The sequence below is a fragment of the Aotus nancymaae genome, unplaced genomic scaffold, assembly GCF_030222135.1.
Source record: "Aotus nancymaae isolate 86718 unplaced genomic scaffold, 86718_ANA_hifiasm-v0.15.2.pri h1tg000063l, whole genome shotgun sequence".
In the NCBI taxonomy this organism is placed as follows: domain Eukaryota; kingdom Metazoa; phylum Chordata; class Mammalia; order Primates; family Aotidae; genus Aotus; species Aotus nancymaae.
In genome coordinates, this window is record NW_026988477.1 from 168,990 (window position 1) to 191,398 (window position 22,409).

General features: G+C 53.1%; 1 protein-coding gene across 3 annotated transcripts in view; it reads right to left on the reverse strand.

Moving 5' to 3' along the window:
• The window catches only part of CACNA1B (calcium voltage-gated channel subunit alpha1 B), a 251,939-nt gene that overhangs the window by 79,806 nt on the left and 149,724 nt on the right, over window positions 1-22,409 (reverse strand). For all 3 annotated transcript variants that reach the window (XR_010338694.1, XM_064366034.1, XM_064366033.1), the window contains exons 21-31: window positions 15,742-15,868; window positions 12,804-12,933; window positions 12,397-12,456; window positions 10,705-10,811; window positions 7,880-7,976; window positions 5,447-5,607; window positions 2,242-2,379; window positions 1,861-2,062; window positions 1,381-1,545; window positions 925-1,035; window positions 396-479 (exon numbers count right to left, since the gene is read on the reverse strand). Coding sequence is in view for 2 of the 3 variants with exons in the window: in XM_064366034.1 (XP_064222104.1) it covers window positions 396-479; window positions 925-1,035; window positions 1,381-1,545; window positions 1,861-2,062; window positions 2,242-2,379; window positions 5,447-5,607; window positions 7,880-7,976; window positions 10,705-10,811; window positions 12,397-12,456; window positions 12,804-12,933; window positions 15,742-15,868 (1,382 nt within the window). In the remaining variant the exon portion in view is untranslated. The remainder of the gene's footprint in view (window positions 1-395; window positions 480-924; window positions 1,036-1,380; window positions 1,546-1,860; window positions 2,063-2,241; window positions 2,380-5,446; window positions 5,608-7,879; window positions 7,977-10,704; window positions 10,812-12,396; window positions 12,457-12,803; window positions 12,934-15,741; window positions 15,869-22,409) is intronic.

Sequence of the window (22,409 nt, forward strand, 5' to 3'; positions counted from 1 at the left end):
ACACACAGAGAGAGAGAGAGACGGGGGCAGTATTTTAAAGGCTAAATCCCTACTGGCTTCAGTTTACGCACGTTGGATGCCGTGTAGTTAGATACGTATCAGACACACACAAACAAGATTCGCGTCCTCTTGGTTAGTTGCTGCCATGGAGCTCCGGGTGACTCTCAGGCCAGCAGCTCAAAACATCTTTGTGAACCACTCTGTTACTCAACAAAGAACATTTGCTGAGACAACACCCAATCCCTGAACTCCACCTCTGGAGGAAGCCTCCATGTGTCCGGGGTGTCCTGGGGAACCAGGAAGAGGCTACTACAGGGCCTGGAGATACACCGAGGGGGCACCCTCCAGAAGGAACCACCTGGGGGCCCTGAAGTGGGGACAGAAATGCTACTTACCGCAATCTCTGTTACTAAAATATCAGTAATACTTCCCAACACAGTGACAAAGTCAAAGACATTCCAGGCATCTCTGAAATAGTTCTAGAGAAAAAGAAGAGCAGTTAGTGCCAGTGGTTGATGAGGGCTCTGTCGGCAAAGAGGGGTAGGTGGTGGCCCCGATCAAGAACAGACAGTGAGCACAGGGCAGATGGGCCACCCCAGGGGGCGCAGCACGAGGCCAGAGCAAAGCAGATGTCAAAGCCAGGGACACAGATTCCTCCGGGCCTGGGCAGAGGCAGAACTAAGAGCCATGTGTCCAAAGAGTAAGAACCCAACCCTGCCTGCCTCCCAGGACCTAGGCTGAGGGCAGAGCTTATGCAGCCAATAGCACCACAGCAGCCCTTCCCCAGGGCCCCTGTAGTGTCCCATGTATGCTGGGTTCTCGAGGAATTCCCAGCTCCAAACTGTGAGTCCCCAAAGGTCGCCCTACAGATGGGGAGCCAGAATGCAGGCTGTCAAAAGGCAAAGCGGGGACCAAAGCACATACCAGCACCCCGAAGGCGATGATCTTCAGCACGCATTCCATGGAGAACATGGATGTGAACACAATGTTCAGGCATTTCAACATCAGCTCGTACTCATAGGGTGCATCGTAGAACTGCCCGGGGAATAGGTGCTGTTGGCCACGGGTCTGGCAGCCCCAAGACACCCCACCTGGGACCACTATGGCCAAGCAAAGGGGGCAGACAGAACTCCACCCCTGCCTCGGCCTGGAACACCCCTTCCTGCTCTCCCTGAGTCCTCCCAGAACCTCCCCACCATCCCAGCCCACAGACCACAAAGGGAAACAGGATTCCACAGGTATCCCGTGCTGGCCAAGAGGCAAGGCCATTAACGCTTTGGCTCACGCCGGAAGGAAGAAGGCTGACTCTCCACTCGGCCTCAGGGTCAGATCCCAATCCCTAGCAGCGCCAGCTACCCCTCCATGCTGAGCCACACACACCTTCATCATCAGCACCACTGTGTTGAGAGCTATCATGGCCATGATGAAGTACTCAAAGGGCGGGGAGACCACAAACGTCCACGTCTTGTACTGGAACGACTGCCTGTTCTGGGGCATGTACCGTGTCAGGGGTTTGGCGCTGATGGCGAAGTCAATGCAGGCCCTCTGTAAGGGGAGAAAGGAGCGCAGAGACTCAGAGGCAGAAAATCTACCTACAGCATCTACTGCCCCCAGCCCCGTCTCATCAGCCGTCACAGGGAGCCCTGATGAGAGAAGGCAGATGGAGGCAGCCCAGGCATTCTCCAAGCAGGCCTCAACCAACCAAACGTGTTCTCTCTGCAGGAGAAAAGAGGCGCTGCCCCTGTGCTGGAGACAGTGGCAGCCAAAGCTGACCAGCCGTGAGTGATGTGTGTGCACATGGAAAGCCTGACGGTGCTGCCCACACTGTCCACCGTGAGACTCCGCAGAGCGTCCACCTACCTCGTTCTTCTCCAGGCTGCATTCAGACATCACCTTGTCCCCCTGCTCCTGGAAGGTGATGATGATCAAGGCCACAAAGATGTTGACGAAGAAGAAGGGAAAGACCACAAAGTAGACCACGTAGAAGATGGACAGCTCCATGCGGTACCCAGGGCTCGGCCCCTGCTCCTCATAGGTGGCGTCCACGGAGTGTTTCAGGACCCTGGGCCCAGAGGAGAGCAAGCGTCAGGGGAACCCCCAAAGGAGACAGCCCTGAGAACTCAAGACCTGCACCACAAGGATGGGTCTGCTTCCACGCCTGAGCCCAGGGATGGAGGGAGGAAGGGAGGCCAAGCTCAGGAGCTGCCTGCCCCAGCCACGGTGAGCAGAATGAGCACTCACATGGGCCAGCCTTCTCCCGTGGACACTGTGAACAGCGTCAGCAGAGCCCAGAGCACATTGTCGTAGTGAAAGTCATATTTCTTCCACTGCCTGGGCTGAGCTTCCACTTCCTCCTTCTCATAATCCAAATATTGACCCCTGGGAATGAGAACATGGAAGGTTAGAGGGTAAAGACAAGAGATCCAAATAAACCCACATATCAACCGACATTGATGAGGGTGTTGAAAGCAATCCATGGGGAAAGAACGGCCTGGGACAGCTGGACGTCCACATGCCGAAGAATGAGTGTGGACCCTACTTTATTCCACAGACAAAAAGTAACTCATGATGGATTCAAGACCTAAGTGTAAGGAGCTAAAACGATAAAACTCTTAGAGGAAAACGGGCAAAACTTCATGACCTCAAATTTGGGAACGGATCCTAATATATGACACCAAAATCATGAGCAACAAAATAAAAAATACACAGATAAATTAGGCTTCATCAAAATTGGAAACTTTTGTGCTTCTGAGGACATCAAGAAAGTAAAAAGACAAATCCACAGAATGGGAAGAAAAATACTTGTTTCATAATCATCTGTCTGATAAGGAAGTTGTATTTAGAATATGTAAATAACTATTCTAATTAATAAAAAAGACAAACAACCCAAACAAAAAAATGAGTGAAGGATCTGAATAGACATTCCTCCACAGAAGACATACAAATGGCTATGAAGCACATGAAACATTGCTCAATAGCACTCATAATCAGAGAAAGGCAAATCAAAACCACCAAAAGACACCACTTCCTGCCCGTGACGACGGCTGCAATTTTAAAAACACCAAAACTAACAAACAAAAAAAATAAAAAATAAAAAACACCAAAACTAAAAAGATGAAAAACAACAAGTGCTGGCAAGGATATGGGGAATTGAGAACGCTCATACACTGCTGGTGGGAACATACAGTGCTTTAGCCACTTTGGAAACAGTCTGGCATTTCCTCAAACAGTTAAACACACCCAATCACCCATTAATTTCACTTCTAGGTACATATCCAAGAGAAACAAAAACAGACCCCCACAAAAATGTAGACAAAAATGTATACAACAGCATCATTCCTAAGAGCCACAAGGTGGCAACACCCAAATGTTCATTAGCAGATGAGAGTAAGGAAAATGCGGCACAGCACAGAACAGATATTCTGCCGTATCAGGGAACCAGGCTCTGACGCAGGCCGCTGCGTGGACAAACCTGAAAACATCTTGCGAAAGTGCCAGTCACAAAAGACCACGTGTTGTACCACTGGATTTACACAAAACGTCCAGAACAGGGAGACTTACAGAGATTAAGAACAGATTTGTAGTTGGCTAGAGGTGGGGACAGGGATGTAAGGGATGATAGTTAAAAGGTCTGGGTTTGTTGTTCGTTTTTTTTGAGGTGCTGAAAATGTGTTCTAAAACTGACTGTGGCTATGGCCACATGTGCCTGTGAATACACTAAAAGCCACTGACTTGTCCACATTAAATGGACTGTTACGAATGAACTGTATCATGTGTAAGTTATCTCTCAATAAAGCTGTTTTTACAAAAAGCTCATTATGCTGGGGTGAGAACAACCTTTTCTAATAAACAGTGCTGGGTGAATTGGATATCTATCTTCAGAAAACTTAACCCATACCTCACATAACACATAAAAATCTACTCCAAGTAAATTGCACATCTTAATGTGAAAGGCAAAAAAATAACACTTTTCAGCGAAAACATCCCTGGCCTTAAGACAGATTTCTTAAACAGGATATAAACAGTACTTAGCACAAAAGAACAAAAAAGATCAGCTGGACTGTATTACAATCAAGAACTTTGGTTGGGTGCAGTGGCTCACAGCTGTAATCCCAGCACTCTGTGAAGCCGAGGCGGGAGGATTCCTTGAGCCCAGGAGTTTGAGAACAGCTTGGCAATATAGTAAGACCCCATCTCTACAAAAACTTTTAAAAATTAGCAAAGTGTGGTGGCACGTGCCTGTAGTCATCCGAGCTACTCAGCAGGTCGAGGAAGGAGGATCACTTGGGCCTGAGAGTTCGAGGCTGTACTGAGCTGCAATAGCAACTGCAATTCCAGCCTGGGTGAGAGTGAGATCCTGTCTCAAAAAAAAAGTAAAATAAAAAACAACTCTGCTTTTCAAAAGACATCATTGAAAGAGTAGAAAACACCATGCAGAGGAGAAGACATCTGCGATCTGTACATCTGACAGAGGGTTCCTGTACAGAACATGACACGATTCCTAGTAACCAACCGGAAAGAGGCAGGCAGCAGACAGAGGACCACAGGCAGACACTTCCAAAAAAGAACACCTCAGTGGCCAGTCTCCCTAGGAAAGGGGGCTCGATCTCATTGATCATCACACAAGTGCAAATTAAAGCATAGTGAATTACCGCTACACCCAGAAAGGCAAGACAGAAAACACCAAGATGTAGCTAGGATGTGGGGCTCTCATCCACGCGGGAGAGAGCATAATTTTACACCAGGGCCGGCAGCATCTACTAAGGCTGAGCACACACACAGCACCCGGCAATTCCACTCCTAGACAGATATACCTCCATACAAACTGCCACTGCTCCCTGGTGGACGCGTGCACGTGCAGCGTTCCCAGTTGCAAACAGCCAAGTGCCCAGCAGTCACACAGCACAGGAGGCAGCGGGGACGCTGCCGCACAGGCAGGAAGACACTGTGGGCACTACTTTGCCCAGGGTCCACACAGGCCCCAGCTCTTCCCCAAGGGGCCCTCTCCTGTCTGCTCTGGAGGCCAGGTTGGGCACAGGAAGCTCTGAGGCCTCACGTGGACGGTGGCACTGGCTCCAGCCATCAGGCAGCCCCTCTGACCTTGCAGCCCCGCCTAGATCTCTAGGGCTTAGAGAAGCCCTGCCCAATGGGCACCGTGAGCCCCCTGGACATCTGCGTCCCTCAGAACATGCCTGGTTCCTGACCCTACTGAGGAGGAAGTGCTGGGGGCCTCCGGTGTGGTGCTGGGGAGGGGATGCATTCCCATCTTCTGTGGTGACACTAGCACTTCTCAAGCAAGCCCCCTACCCAACCTCAGGCAGGGTCCGTGATGCTCTGCAGTGGAGTCTCCCAAGCCAGGTGACCAGCTCCACCTGGTCCCAAGGGAACTCCTGGTGTTCTCTGCATTGTGGGGTTGTGTCCCACCTTGCACTCTGTCTCAGTTTACCTGCAGTCCCTCTCCAGCTCCTTGGATTCATCTGTGCAGTAGAAAAACTTCCCTTTGAAGAGCTGTACCGCAATGACGGCAAATATGAACATGAAGAGCATGTAGACAATCAAGATGTTGAGGACGTTCTTCAGGGAGTTCACCACACAGTCAAACACAGCCTGCAGGAGGGGGGCAGAGCCTTGAAGGGCAGAGCCATGATGAGGGGGTGGAGTCATGGTGGGAGGGTGGGGCCAAGAGGGGAAGGGTTGGGTCATGGGGAGGGGTGGAGCCTGGGGGTGGAGCCATAGGGCAAGGGCAGAGCCATGATGGGGGGTGGGGCCAAGATGGGAGGGTGGGGCCACGAGGAGAGGGGTGGGGCCACAAGGAGAGGGGTGGAGCCATGAGGAGAGGGGTGGAGCCTGGGGGGTGGAGCCATAGGGCAAGGGCAGAGCCATGATGGGGGGGTGGGGCCAAGATGGGAGGGTGGGGCCATGAGAGGGGTGGGGCCACAAGGAGAGGGGTGGAGCCATGGTGAGAGGGCAGGGCCATGAGGGGAGGAGTAGAGCCATGACAGGGGTGGAGCCATCGGGAGAGGCTGGAAGCAGGAAAGAATGTGGAGGGGGCCAGGAGAGAGGGGATCAGGCAGGGCAGGGGACCTACAGGATCGAAACCTGAGGACCACCGAGGCCCAGGTGGCCCCCCGCCATTCCAGGGCCCTGCAAGGCCCTCAGGCCCCTGACTGCAGGGAGGCTCCACCACCAGCTTCCTTGACACAGAAGACTGGTGCCGTGTCTCTCATGGGGGGAGGCATCTTGGCCCGGATGGAGGGGCAGGAGGTGCTAGGGGCAGTGGCTGGATGCCTAGGAGAGCCGGCCTCACAAGTCGGAGTTCAGCCACGGGAATAGGAATGACCAGGAGCCCAGGACCAGCTGTGCCAGGAGGGGCTGGGCCTGTGTAGAGTGGATGCAGCCAGGCTCTGCCCTGCACCTGCGCCCTGGCCATCAGGGAAGCAGTGTGGGCAAACAGGATAGAGCAGTAGGGCTGCGGCTCAGCTCCAGGACAAGGACACACGTGCTCTGTGGTCCAAGGCCACCCTGTCATCAGCCACCACCACCTGAGGCCTTCTTTCAGGTTCTTCCTGACCTAGAAGCTCAGCATGCCCTGTGCACACAATGCTGCCCTCAGAGCTGGGGAGACACCTTGTAGGCTGCTCCAATCTGGCTGTGACAGGAAGGCAGGGCCACAACCGTCTCCCAGAAAGTGGCCTGGTGCACTACGGATGCCCACTGCAGAGTGGCACTCGGTGCCAGGGGAGATGCCACTCCTCCCTGGAGCCAGAGGGCCTCCAATGCCTTCCCCAGCCCTGCCAGCCCACTCCTTCACATACAGGGTCTAAGCAAACTTTCTTCTCTAAGTCCCACATTGCCTCAGGTCTCAAGGGCTTGAATTTCCAGTAAAAGAACCTGCTGCATGAAGTTTTGGGGGATTGAGTGAGCTGAAGCACATGAAGCACTTTGCACAGGGCCTAGCACAAGCTCACAATTACCAGGTCTCAGTGTGGCCCTATGTGTTTAGGTTTATGCTCTGCCTTTATCCAGAAGCTCAGCCCATGCCCATCTCCCAGGACCCCGCTCAGCAGCCAAAGTCCCAAGCCCCGGACCTCCAGCATCTCCCTCCACCACCCTGTGCCTGTCCCGGAAGCCTTTCCCACAATGCACCACAGCTGCTGAAGAGAAACCCTGTGCCGCCTCGTCCTGCCGGGCTGAGGGGGAGGATTCTCACAGGACGCGGCTGGGAACAAGGTCTACTTGGGTAAAGGGGACTTACAGTTGAGTGAGCCCAACCCCTCACACAGGGGTGTGATTTGAGCACACACACGTGCATGCACACACACGTATGCACATACTCATGCACCACACACATGCACACACATGCATGCACTTACGTACCACATGCACACACACGTATGCACACTCATGTACTGCATGCACATGCATGTATGCACACTCATGTACCGAATGCACACACGTATGCACACACTCATGTACCACACACACATGTATACACACTTGTACCACATGCACACACATGCACATTCATGTACCACGTGCACACACACATGCACACACATGCATGCACTTATGTACCACATGCACACACACGTATGCACTCATGTACCGAATGCACACACGTATGCACTCATGTACCGCACACACACATGTATACACACTTGTACCACATGCACACACATGCACATTAATGTACCACGTGCACACACACATGCACACACATGCACATTCGTACATGCACACACATGCACACATGTACCGCACACACATGTATACACACACTCATGTACCACATGCACACACACATGCACACACTCATGTATTGCATGCACACACACACATATGCATGCACATCCCTCAGGTCCCAACTCCAGGCTCCAACCTTGAGCTTGGGCAGCCGTTTGATGGTCTTGAGGGGCCGCAGGACACGAAGGACTCTCAGGGACTTGATGGTATTGATGTCTTTCCCTTTGGATCCTCTAGAAAGGAGAAGCCACAGATGAAGACAGGCAGGAGGCACGGGTGTGTCCGGCTCCCATGAGGCCCACGAGGGTCTGGGTCCTGCTCCCCTGTGCATTTTGTCAGACCCCAGGGTGGGGGACCCAGGAGCAGAGAGGCCTTGACCTGCAGGAACCACAGGCCACCGTGCCTCTTCCTAGGGGCTGTCTGGCCTGGGCCTCATCTAAGGACAGGAGCTGGGGCCAGGGCAGCAGCACCTGGCACACAAGGAGCACCATCACCCCGACACCCATCCCACCCCAGCTTCCAGGAATAAGAGGACAGAAGGACCCGCACGAGGACTGCAGACCCAGAAGTTAAGTCCACAGCACATTTCTAGGACTAAAATCTGGAAAGGCTTTTTCCCTTGCTTTTTGGGCTGGCTAGAGGAAGGTAAAGGGGACTTGTCTGGCCTCTGCCTCACAGATCACCTCAGCCGCCCTAACATTCCACTGGCTGATGTGAAACTGACAGCAGGAAGATGGAAGAGGGGAAGGAGAGTAAGAAATAGAAAAAGTCAAATACGAAGGCAATCCAAGAGGCAGGGTGGACTTAGACAGACAAACAAGGGAGAGGGAGGGCCACAGAGACAGACACCGGTGCAACCCAGAAAGCAGCAGACAGGAAATCTCATGCAGGGACAGCAACACAGAAGTCAGGGAAAGAAAATTCCAGGCACAGAAGCAAGCGCAGAAGTACAGGACCAGTGGGCCTTGATCAGGGCCCCTCCAAGAAAAAGCCAGGGCAGACCCATGTAGCTGCTTCCACCTACTGGGGACGCAGAATTAGCAGGCTCTGGAGGCTGGACCTCCCATGACCCTACCGAGGCCGGGCCAGCAGTGTCAAGGAGAGATTTCCTCCTAAGAAGGCCCCTGTTCTCAGAAGCAAAGTCACTCCACTTGGGCGTAAGTGAGGGTGGAAGCTGAGGGCTCAGGGCTGGGTGGGATTCACTCACATACAGAGTCCTTCCTCACCCTGCTCAGAGGCCATATCCCCCCCACATTCCCTGGGGAAGGCCTGCTTGTAGGGGTGGCCCTGCCCCCAGCGCTCTTCCTGGGGCTCCAGCAACACTTGGGGCTGAGCAAGGAGAGTGAGCTACACGGCTCGGGCACCCTGGTCCCCTTCTTCTCCCCTGACCATAGCCTACACTCTAGAATCAGATCAAACTCCCCCTGAAACACTAAGCTTCCAGGTGGGAAGAACCCAGCCGCCTGACCATGCCAGCTGTCTCCATCACCCCAGAGCCCCCAACACCCACTCTCAATCCAGCTTCCTCTGCCAGCTGGGGAAAGAGGGGACAGGGGCAGGAGAGAGGAGACAATGCTTTGTTGCCCAGTAAATGTGGCTTTCTGGGGAGCAGCCCACCTGAGGCCTGCTCCTTTCTCCTGCTCTGAGGCCGCCTGGATAGGCCCCACCCCTTCTCCTCCTCCTGACTGGGGCACTCCTGTCTGCAGTGCTCCCACTCCCAAGGCCTATGCTGATGCTCCAGCAAAGCTCTCACTCCTTTATCACAGAAAGAGGAGACAGTGGGAAATGCAAGGGGCTGGAGTGGAAAGAGACAAAAGAACGGAGAGGCACCGAGAGCGCCTGGGGATGTACCCCATCCTTGGGCTTGGCCACAGGTGGCAGTTCCCTCCTGGAGCCCTTGCTGCCCTCCAGGTCGACGTCCCCAGCCTCCAGCCCTCACTGGGGACACCCTGCTCACCAGGAAGCTCCTCACCAAGGGCTGACCATGCCCAGCCCCAGCCCAGCTCCCTGCCCCACTCCCAGAGGCATGGCAGGAACCCCTCGCCAGGGACTCGGCTCCCAGCAGCATGCAGCCCCAATGGGGTGAAGGTGGATGAGCAGGAGGTGAGGCTGGAGATGAAATGACCCAAGAAGGGCTGCTGGAATGCTGTGATGTCAGGGGCAGCGTGTGGGGGAGAGAAGGCATTACCCCACGAAGCTCCTGCCGAGTCCAGCAAGAGGAAGACAAAGAGAACAGAGTCAGTGGCGCCAGGAGCAGCCCTCCCAGCGGCTCGGAGAGATGCGGACCCTCCCTCGTGTCTGCCGTCCACTAGGGGTCTTCCTTGTCTCTGGATCTCACCCCACAAGCGGCACCCCCCGCCGCCCCCCCACCCCCAAATACCCATCCCCAGCTGCCGCTGAGCCCTGACGAAACCCTCCATTCGGGATCTGAGGAAGCCAACTCCAGTTCCAGCCACAGCAGAGCCAAGTACTCCTGAGCTCAGGTGATCCGCCCGCCTCAGCCTCAAGAGTTCAGGGAGTCAGAAGAGACGTCGAGTGCCCCAAGAGGGGAAGGTGACCACCAGTTCTGCCCTGGGCAGAAGCACCAGAGGTCTCCCTGGGTCAGAGCAGGTCAAGGTGAAGTCGCCCCCAAGGACCCTGGTAGGCAAATGCCGGGCACACCTGGTCCCAGAGCCACACGCCACACCAGGGCCTCCCAGCCCCACATAGCCCCCACCCCTCCAGGCAGGCGGGGATGGTCTCAGGGCCCTACCTAATTCCAGAGCCACAGACAGACCTCAGGCTCTGCTAACCCCACGCAGCTCCACCCCAAGCAGACAGGGACAGTCCCACATGGGCAGTGACAGAGCCACAGGCAGCCCAGGGAGGCCCACAGGAGGGCCTCTTCCTTCTTCCCTCACCCTCATGCCCATTGTGGTTCTGGGGGCTCTCCCTAGCCAGATCAGAGCAAACATTACTTACGAGAAAGCAAATGCCACCAGGGCGCCACTGACCACAATGAAGTCCAGAATGTTCCACAAGTCCCGGAAATAGGCCCCAGGGTGAAGCAGCAGTCCCAAGTCGATCATCTGGGAGGAAGAAACACACTTTAGGTACGTGACAGCCAGAAAAGACAGGCAGAGGCCAGGCGCAGAGGCTCACGCCTCCAATCCCAGCACCTGGGGAGGCTGAGGCAGGTGGATCGCTTGAGCCCAGGAGTTGGAGACCAGCCGGGGCAACATGGTGAAACCCTGTCTCTTAAAAAAATAAATAAAACATGACCAGGTGCCGTGGCTTACGCCTGCAATCCCAGCACTTTGGGAGGCTGAGGCAGGGCAGATCACCCGAGCTCAGGAGTTCAAGACCAGCCTGGCCAACGCAGCAAAACCTCATCTCTACAGGAGGCAGAGACTGCAGTGAGCTGAGATCACGCCACTGTACTCCAGCCTAGGTGACAGAGCGAGACCTTGTCTAAAAAAAAATAACAAAACAAAACAAAAAACCCAGAAAGACAGGGAGAGCTAGGTTCCGGAGTCATGGGGGAAGAATACGGCTCTAGGTCCCCGTGGAAGGGTCAGTGTGGCTGACAGTGCACACGTATGTGCACACCTGTGACTTCAGTGACCTTAGGGACACCTTCCCATACCCTGTCAGAGTAGGGAGACACGGCCCAGGTCACACCCCGAAGGGCCTCAGTGGGGCTTTGGACCTCAACGCTGTTGACTCAAATATCCCTACATGGCTCCTGACCGGCTGAGATCCTGCCTGGGCCCCCAACTTCCTGAAGCCTGAATGAGGCCGAAGTCTCCATCTCCATCTGCTCCTCCATCGCTGGGCTATGGGCACACAGGGAGCCCAGAGCTCACCCAGATCCCCTGCGGGCAAGCTCAGAGCAGCAGGACGGCCTCTACACAGACCTTCACTCACACCCTGGCTCTGTGACTCCGGCTGCTGCGATTCTGGGCCAGTACCATAAGCTCTCGTGTCAGCTTCCTCATCTGTAAAATGGGGATGACGCCCACCCCACAGAAGTTTGCAAGACTGAAACAGCAGAGGTAATGCGCTCATGCATGTGTCGTAAGTGCTCCATACGCACACGCTGCCCTGTGTGCATGCACACGCAACCACACTGAATGCACACCTGCGCAAACGCACACGGGTCACACTAGTCAGACAGCGATATGGCGGCACCTCGAGTCCACACTCAGAGGCAGACGGTGAAGGACTCTGAATCTACCCTAAGACAAATGCCAGATCACTCCTGAATTCGTCTTCGGCACCCACTTCGAACAATGTTCCGGCACTCTCTCTCTCCCAGGTCTCGTTCTTCCCCAACCAATGTTGCACCATCTTCCTCCTCTGCTGTCCCAAGAGGGAGAGCCTCAGCCCACGTGCACATTAGAGAGAGCCTGCAGCTCCCGTTTTCAAGAAACCACGGGCAGTGGAGGCCCAGGCGTGGCACTGGGGAGCACTCGTCACGTCCTCAGTGAAAACAGAGCCTCTTCGTGTGCATACATTCACGCACTGGGCACACACCCAGAACACACCCACCACGTCTTAACAAGAGCTTATAGGAACTGCGGTCCAACCCCTGCCCTGGTCCCATCTCGGTCATGAGGGAGGGAGAGCAAAACACTGGGGTCACCAGGGGCAGCCGGCAGCCAGATATCTCACCTTTATCACCATCTCAAAGGTAAAGACACCAGTGAAAATGTAATCCAGGTATTTCAGAGCCTGAAACCAAAAGGAAGGTTATTCTCAGAGGCTGGGCCGAAACCTGAGCCATGGTGCCCTCGGTGGCTCCGAGTTCTTCCTCCGGTCAGCCAGGAGCCAGGGAACCTGTGGAAAACGTTCTGGGAGGGGGGCTCCGACGAGCACCGTCTGGGGACAGGCCCCCTCTGCCGCAGCCTGTCTTCCTGCCTCCGGACCTTTGGTCCTGCACTCCCAGGCACGAGACAGAGGAAGGACGGTGTCCTGTGAGAAGGCAGGACCCCAGCCCACCCCAGCCCCTTGGGCCCCTGTGAAGGCACCCAGCTCCCACCCCACAGGCTGGCAGGGGCCCAGCCACCCGGACCACTCACGTTGTTCCTGGGCGAGTCCGTGCGCACCGGGTCCTCAGCGGCCAGGGCGATGCTGCTCAAGGCGATGACCACAAGAATGACCATCTCGAAGTACCTCATGGTCACGATGTAGTGGCAGAAGCGGCGGAGCCTGTGAGGGAACACACGGATTGCCACGAGGCCCACTGGCCAGGCGCACCAGACCGTTGCTACAGGGCAGGCTCAGCCCATCCTGCAGAAAGGGCTCTGGGCCGCCTCCGGAAGCTGTGGCCCCAGAGTTTTGCTTTGCTAATGGTCCCTGTGGTTGGAGGTGGCAGCCGGGTGACGGACAGTGGCTGAGATTCCGAGAGGGCATCCCGGGATAGAGGGTAGGGAAGGCTGCAGAACCCCACGGCAGCGGTCAACAAACCGAAGGTCACAGGCAGATCAGGCTGACCTGTGTGTGTGAATAACACTTCAGTGGAGTGCAGCTACAGCCGTTCATTACCGCCTGTCCATGCAGCCAGGAGCCCAAAGCCCTTCCACAGAACAGACCAGCTGGGGCAGCAGGGAGGGAACTGCTCAGAGAGGAAGAAGCTCAGCATCAGCATTCTCACGGAGAACAGGCCTCTCTGGCCCTGGGAAAGTCCTCTGGGGCCTGTGTGGGGTGCGTGTGGACACGCTCCACGAGAACACGCTCCGTGCACTGCCACATGCTGGGCTTCTGCTCCAGCCCCGTCTGCCTGACTCGCTTGTTCAACACTACTGAGAGACTGCCCTGCCAGGCACGTGCTAGACAGCGGGGGACACAGGGGCGACCAGGACAGGCCTCATGAAGCTCCATTTCAGCAGGCAAAACACCGGGAAGGAGTGAGGAAATCAACAAGCAGGGGTCTCCCTGATGCCGGCAGAGCCACAAAGTGAGTACACGGTAACCGGGAGGCCGGGAAGCCCATCTATGGGTGGGGGACAGAGGCAGCCGTGGATGGAGCGGGTGGGGCAGATGGCCCCACCTCAAGGGCTGTGCTCTGGCGGTATCTCCCACTGCCCCCAGCCCCTCTCAGCTCCTCCTCTCACCCACACCTACAAACTCCCAAGAGCCATCCATCTTAAGAGCTGCCCACGTTTCCCTCTTCCTCGAAGGGACTGCTGCCATTTAGTTCCTGCCCCGTGTCCCCAGAGCTGTTCGTCCCCAGCCCGCCGCCGGCCTGCTGCTGCCTCAGACCTTGCCACTTCCCCTCCTTAAAACAGCTGCCTTTCCTTCTCATTCAGCCACCATCCACTCCAAGTGTGTCTGGGTTTCTGGCACTCAGCTCTACCCCCAGCTCAGATCCCAAGTCCACCTGGCCGTGAGACATCCCCAGCTGCCCCAGGCTCTGCGGGCAGGACCCTCCGCCCACTGTCAGGCAGAAACTGGGTGTCACCCTCGATGTCTCCTTCCCCTTCCACATCTAATTTATCACCAAATTCAGCAGATTCTGCCTCCAAAATCCCTCTACACGCACTTGACTTCCAAACCTCTCCACTGTGAGTACCCTGATCAAAACACCACTTTCTCTCCCTGAAACCTTTACCACCTACTCAGTGGTCTCCGTCTGCCGTCTCCCCATCAAAGGGCCCTGCTGGGATACAGTCCAAGCGTCCCCACCGTGCACAAGTCTCACGCTTCTTAGTGTGCTCCAGGACAGTGTGACCCCCACCCCACGAGAGAACACCCAGCCAGCCCTTCCTAAGCAGTTTCCTGACGCAGTTCCATCCTCGGCTGTTTGCTGACTGCTGGCTTCTACTTCTGGGCCACCGTGAATGCTCCACTAGCTCCTCCCCTCTCCCCCCTTCGCCTTAATTCTTACTCATCCTTCAGTCTCCAAGCAAGATGTCGCTTCCACCAGAAAACCTCCCTGGCCTTCTCTCACCTGCTCCCAGAATGCCAGTGCCTTCCTGTGTTTCCATTTCCACGCTGGGTCACCACCCCCAGCTGCCACTGCACAGTCAGTCCTGACGTGGTGGGGTCCGTGTCTGTCTCCATTAGTCTTTACTCCTAACCACAGCATAGCAGGGTAAGCTCCCAGGACGTGTGTTGGACAAAAGAATGATGGGAGGGAGGAGGCAGGGAGAGGATGTAACGCAGGGCTTGGTGGAAAGACTGTTGGGTGATCAAAGACGAAGAAGGGGATGGACAGAAGGGTAACAAGCCGGGGCACGTCCATGTGGCCTTGCTGCCCTCTGCCCTCCCGTCCACCTGCCCAGCCCCTGCTCCGGCCGGGCGAGCTCTTATGTGGTTCCACCTCTGCTCTGCCTCCTCCTCCTCAAGCTCTGCTCCAGTCTCACCCCAGGGGCCCTCCCTGACCTTCCCATCTAAGTTTTAGCGCCCAACAGGCCACGTCGCCACGTCCTGCTTTCTGTTTCCTCCCGGCACTGACCACTACCTGCGTCTTATGTCTTTTACTTATCTGTCGTGTCTGCTGTCTGTCTCTCCCGCCAGCACACAGGCTTAGCAGAGACAGGGGCTCTCACCTGTCTTGTTCATTCCTAGACACTGCCGTCTGCCACATGAACACTGGGTGGACTAACGGAGGCCCCGGACTGAAGAGTGGATGACAAATGCATGAAAAGCACACGGACAGACATGCGAATGAACACGGTGCACACATGCGTGCGACGCAGGTGGCAGGTATGATGGGAAGGCAGATGGACGGAACTGTGTTTCTGAGACAGGGCAAACAGGGTCCCTCTGTGCAGAGACACACACACCGCAGAGGAGGTGAGGAGCCCAAGCCTGGAGCTGTCTATGCTCACCCCAGCTCTGCTGAGGCTGCCTGTGAACACGTCACAGAACCTCCTGTGGCTGCAGAATGAGGTCACACGGGACGTGCCTCCAGGGACCGCTGTGGTACCCGGAGCCTTTTGTCTACATAACCGCGCAGGTCATGATGCATGGGTGAGTGCGCGGCCACACAAACAGCCAGGCAAGGAGACTCACAGGTTGGTGGGGCTTAAACAGAACATGGAGCTGTACGGGACGATGGGCCGGGGGCCGCTCCTCATCACGTCATCCGCTTCCACCTCCTTCTTTCCCTCTGCTTGGCTCTCCGGGTCCACGTTACCACCTGCAAGGACACAGGGCCCCCGAGTAAGGGGTGTGGTGTACACTAGGCCCACGTCGCACGGCTCTCTCCCGGCTCCACCGCCACTGGCAATTGCGTCAGGTCCTCACGGGCCCACGAGGGATGGGCGCGCAGCTAAGGGCACCGCTTCACACGGACGACCACGGTGCGTCACAGCCAGGACCACTGCCTGCCGCAGAGACCCTAACAGACCCGTTTTTTCCTCTTGCTGCGCCAAGGTTGAAAACGGCACTGAACCCAGCACTGCCCCATGTCTGTGGAACCCCTGCCTTGCTGAGGGGTCTTGATGTGCTGAGAACCCCAGAGCCTGGCGAGACCTTCCCACTGCCTCCACTGGGGCCTCGGACCCGCAGCACAGGGAGAATCAGGAGCCAGCTCCCAACCCACAAACCCACAGGGTCTCCCTGGACCTCACTGTCATCGTCCAGTCTGCCCTGACCTGGGATCCCAGGAGAGGGTCCTGTGAGGCCATGGAGCTCGGAAGGATGCTCTGCCTGGGGGGACCCAGCCGCTGCTCAGGCCCCACTCCCTCGCCAGCCCCCCATTCATCGCCTCCTTCCCCCAGGCCCTATCCTCTGACACTCAGCACCCCACCCCTACCCCAGCTGTGTTCCCACAAATCCAACTCCCCAGGGCTAACATGGCCATGACCTTGTTTTTTTTAGGTAAATTTTGTTGTCCCTGACCAGTGTTTTTCTCGCAGTAATTTTTCATTTTCAACCATCCTATTGTATATTTTAATTCCTGTAGGTGACAGAGCGAGACCTCAGGGACACCAAGGAAGACGCTCAGTGACATGGAGGCACCTCCCACTGCTGCAACTCATTTTGAATTCTTTAAAGAAACATAAAAGCAAATAGGACTTTAAAGAGCAACAAAGTGAAGGTGCTAATCCCCAGAGCCTGCTGTGGCGCCCTGGACTGCTGGCCACTTTGAAAACAGCCGAAGCCACAGCAGTACGGGTCTACACCACCGAAGATGCTGGCTACAGAGCCAGGATAACCAGCCCCCACCCACTAGCACAAGCAGGTATAAAGTGACCACTTTTGAAACGGGCACCACCAAACTTCCCTGTTGAAAATGAAAATTATGTAATCTGAGAAAGCAATCTGGCAAAACGTACTTGAAGCCCTAAAAAATTATATCAATTCATAAGAAAGCGTCTGCTAAGGAAATTAAGCATGTATACAAAAATCTGCATTCCCAAAAGTTTTTGTTTTTCTTTCTTTTTTGTTTTTAATGAGACAGGAGACAGAGTCTCGCTCTTGTTGCCCAGGCTGAAGTGCAGTGGTGCGATTCTGGCTCACCGCAACCTCCGCTCCCGGGTTCAAGCGATTCTTCTTGCCTCAGCCTCCTGAGTAGCTGGAATTACAGGCATGTGCCACCACACCCAGCTAATTTTTGTATTGTTAGTAGAGACAGAGTTTCGCCATGTTGGCCAGGATGGTCGCAAACTCCTGACCTTAAGTGATACACCGTTCTTGGCCTCCCAGTATTGGTAAGTTCTTCTACATAACAAAAATTATAAAATGCACAACCACGGATTGACTAAATCAAAGGTGCAATGTTTATAAGACGCACCGTACTATGGATATTAAACATGCCTACAGCTGTGTGTGGCGGCTCACGCCTATAATCCCAGCACTTCGGGAGGCTGAGGTGGGAGGGATCCCTTGAGCCCAGTAGTCTCAAGCAATTGCTCAAGATCAGCGTGGGCAAGATGGCGACAGATCCTGTCTCTACAAAAAAATTTAAAAATTAGCTAGGTGTGTTGGCACGTGCATACAGTTCCAGCGACTACAGAGGCTGAAGCAGGAGGATCGCTTGATGCCAGGAGTTCGAGGTTACAGTGAGCTACAGTGGTGCAACTGGACTCCAGTCTGGGTGACAGAATGAGATTCTGTCTCTAAAATAAATGAGTAATTAATTAACTTAAGTAAACTGGGAAAAAATAATCAGTCTGGATTCAGTGAAAATTTCTGCTGCTCAAAATAAATGGAACACAGATTCCAGAGCTTGGATAGAACTATTTCTCCTGAAACTCATTTATTACAACAGAGAAAATCATATGAAAGTCATCAATCATAGGGAAAAAAATGTCAATTAAGTCAAAGCAGAAGAAAGAAGGGAAGGGTAAAAATGAAAATTACACAGACTAAATTCATTGTTGGAGAAAGACTATTTTTAAAATGACTAAATAGTTAGGAAAATTAAATCCCTGAAATAGCAGACAGTGAAGCAAAACGGCAAGCTTCAGACGGGCGTACAGAAAGGAAGCGAGCCTTCACCAAAGACAGCCACGCGCCCCTTCCTCCTCCTGACAGCACGCCACGGCACAGGTGCCCCTTTCCGGATTAAGACACTGAGGCTGAACTGAGGAACTGCCCTTTCCAGTGCTGGGGTAGGAGTTCTGAGCCTTGGGCTCACTTCAAGATGGGGAAGCTGAATGGGACTTCCCTATCAAACTGCATCCCCAAAGGGGGCTAAAGTTGCAGTGCCACCACACCCAGCCTGGCAGGACCCCAGGCTTCCGGAAACGACGGCAAATCCTCTCTGACAAAAACCTTCTCAGCTGGCCTACAGAATCGCCACAGGTTAGGGGAATTTGGAGATAACTTAAGCTGTTATTTCCCAAGATATCCATGGTATAGAAGGGACTTCTCTCCTCTGTATCTGGAGAGGTACAAGCTATGTTCCGTCCTTGGGAAAACGGAAAAAGTAGTTAATCAATTCATTTTCTGTAGGGCTTAATTATCTCACAAAACCCTAGTTGAGAAAAGGAGGACTTGATGTTTAATACTGAGTGTCAACTTGACTGGACTGGAGGATACAAGCTATTGATCCTGGGCGTGTCTGTGAGGGTGCAAAGAGATTCACATTTGAGTCCGTGGCTGGGGAAGGCAGACCCACCTTTAGTCTTGTGGGCACCATCGAATCAGCTGCCAGCGAAAATAAAGTGGGGAGAAAGATGTGCAAAGGCGAGGCGGGCCCAGGCTCCCAGCCTCCATCTTTCTCCCGGGCTGGATGCTTCCCGCCCTCGAACATCAGACTCCCAGTTCTTCAGGTCTGGGGCTCGGACTGGCTCCTTCCTCCTCAGCCTGCAGACAGCCCGTTGTGGAACCCTGTGATCGTGTAAGTTAATACTTCATAAACTCCCATCTATTAGTTCTGTCCCTCTAAGAGAACCCTAATACAGAGGATTAAGATCAGTCACATATGAACTTAAACACACCATGAAACAAGGTCACCATGACTGAAAGACGCAGCAGAAACAACGGTTACACTTACACCTGAAGACTTCAGATGCAGGAATTTTTACATGAGATACACAAGTAAATACAGGCTGGGTGCGGTGGCTCACACCTGTAATTCCAGCACTTTGGGAGGCCAAGGCAGGTGGATCACTTGAGCCCAGGAGTTCAACCCCAGCCTGAGAAACGTGGAAACCCCATGTCTACAATAAATACAAAAAATGAGCTCTGGGATGGTGATATGCACCTGTGGTCCAACTACTGCAGAGGGCTGAGGTGGGAGGATCACGTGAGCAAAGGCGGTGGTTACACTAGAAGCCCAGACGTCACCACTCTATAATAGATCTAAGTAAGAAAACTGCATTTGTAACCCCTAAATCTACAAAAATTAAGAAAACTTATTGACAGGCGAATGAAGCAAAATATTAGCGAATATAAAGAATATTTGAGTAATACAACTAACGAACTTAACATACAAATATAAAAAGCTCAGAGCTCACAAAATTAGAGAAAACATATCCCTCTTAAGCACACATAGAACACGTACAAAAGGCGACCATGAAAGCAGCTGACCATAAAGCCGAGGCACAGACAACCGCAAACAAATTTCAAAGGAAACTATCAGACCGATCATGTTCTCTAATGACAGTACAATCAAGGCAGAAACCAGAAACAAACAGATTAGGCAAAATTAAAATTTTACATTTGGAAACTGAATAAAGAATTCACAGGTCAAATACGATATATTCACAGACGGTACAACTGTGTCCTTAAAAAAAAATCTACAGGAAAATTAGAGTAACGAGAGTTTGACGATTCTGTGGCTGAGCACAGAACCAACAGACGAAAGTGCTGATCATTTCTATGCAATAGAAGCAAATAATTAGGAAAGAAAAAGTTTTTAAACAATACCGTTTAAGAAAACAGAATCAGCAAGAGAGAAAGACAAAAAGCCATTTTCAGGATAGAACAGAGCTAAACACGAAAGTGAGATTAAAATCCTACAATCTTCTATTTGAAGGACAAATGCCATGGAATTCATGACATACTTTTCTTTCTCCCTCTTTTTTTTTTTGAGATGGAATCTTGCTCTGTCACCCAGACTGGAGTTCAGTGACGTGATCTCGGCTCACCGCAACCTCCGCCTCCTGGGTTCAAGCGATTCTCCTGCCTCAGCCTCCTGAGTAGCCGGAATCACAGGCATGTGCCACCATGTCTGGCTAATTTTTAGGTATCTTTTTTTTTTTTTTAGTAGAGATGGGATTTCGCCCTATTGGCCAGGCTGGTCTCGAACTCCTGACCTCAGGTGATCCACCCACCTCAGCCTCCCAAAGTGCTGGGATTACAGGCGTGAGCCGTTGCACCCGGCCTCTTTTCTCTCTTTTTAAAAAGCCCACCAAAAAGCCTGAGAGCAATAAAAAGCCAGCAGCAATGAGCACAGATGACTGCCTCTAAACACTGTCTCATCAAAGGAACCACGCTGTCTCGAGTCAGGTTCTACAGAAGCACAAGTGCGGCGGCACGGGCGCCCAGGAGAAACCAGAAGCGAAGAGAAAAGCAAGGGCGCATGCTTCAGACCAAGTCCTGCAAAGGCAGCTTAGGCTCCCACGGGGGCACTCTGGGTTCTCATCTGAGCCAGAAGGTTGGCCTGACCGAAGCCACAAAGCTGGCTCTCCTACACCCGCTCTTTCCCTTCACCGCCTAAGTGCCACCTTGGAGGATGCAAACGCCCATGCACTTCCAGTGGTTCCCGCAGTCTACGGAAGTCTCTGAAGAGGAGCTCAAGAGGAAGCCCCTGGAGGCAAAGGCCACCAGAATATGGAGGGCGGGGAAATCTACAGGAATCACAGCAGTGTCCAGCGTGTGCCGCTTCTTGGAGAAGTGAGCAATTCCAGACCAGGCGCAAGAAGTATGCACAATCATCCTGGAACACGCTGTCACAGATGAAAAACACAGAACTGTCAAACTCTGCTCCAGGCCTATGAAGAGGACAGAACGATCGATCGACTTGAAAGGATGAACACTGGCCAAGATGGGACATTTAGACACCAAAAGCGAAAATGACTGCAAAGAACTGAAATACATCAAACACATTAAAATCCAAAATTTTACGAAAATAATTATCTTACAGCTCTCACCGGTCATACTTGTTACTAGGGCATTGATTCATTATTTAAAAAACTTATTAAAAAGGGACAGAATGAAGCAAGTACCTTGTTTAGTACACATACAAACTGCATTTCAGGGTAACCAAACACTTGGTAAGATCAGATCTTTCTTACAGAAAAAGTCAAAATAACAAACACAGAAAGAATCATGAAATTATAAATTCACCATTTTGCGGCCCTCACTGAAATCACAGGTCTGGGTAACTAGAACCTTTTGGGGAGAGACCGGTGGAAAACTTTACAATTGAAGGATCAGGATGAACCCACTGCTCCATCTTAATATCACCCAGAGAGACACCAGACATGACAGAGCTCCTGATACAAAGCAGCAGGAAGGACACCACCGCCTGGAAGCCTTCCTAAAGAAGGGAACGGGATTCTTTCACAGAGGTCTCTAGACATCTTTTGGTTGTCACCACTAGAGGACGCTTCTGGCTTCTAGCGGGTGGAGGCCAGGGATGCTGCTCTGCGTCCTAAGATGCAGAGGCCATGGTCCACAATAGAGCTTCAGCAGCTCCAGGGCTCAGAAGCCCTGTTCTGGATCTAATTACCAGGTAACAGAATGCACTGAGGACAGACGACTGTACCCTATGATGCCACGAGGCAAACAACCAAACTGAGAAATGCTACAGGTCAAACTGTATGTTCACCTCAACAAGTAAATGGCATGAATGACGAGGGGAAACCTGTTTTAGAGAAAAAGAGACTCAGATGAAGCAAAGGCAAATGAGTAAACCTTGTCTGAATCCTGACTCACACCAACTGTAAAAAGTTATTTTTGAGATAACTGGTAAACTCTGAACTTGGAATACGCATTACATAATATTAAGGAATTACTATCAACATTGTCAAGTGTAATCACGCTCTACGGCTACGATAAATCCTTAATTGTTAGAGATGCTTACTGGCATAGTCACACCTAAAATGGTACACAGGAAAGCAAGGAGAGGTGTGAGTGAGACAATACTGGCAAAATGTGGGTGACCGCTGAGGGTGGAGACGGAACACGGAAGTTCACTGCACTTGTCTTCACTTTCCCGCACGTTTCAATTGTCCGTAATAAAAAGGATGTTATTTAAGCAGCCCCAGAGAGAAGACAGAGCC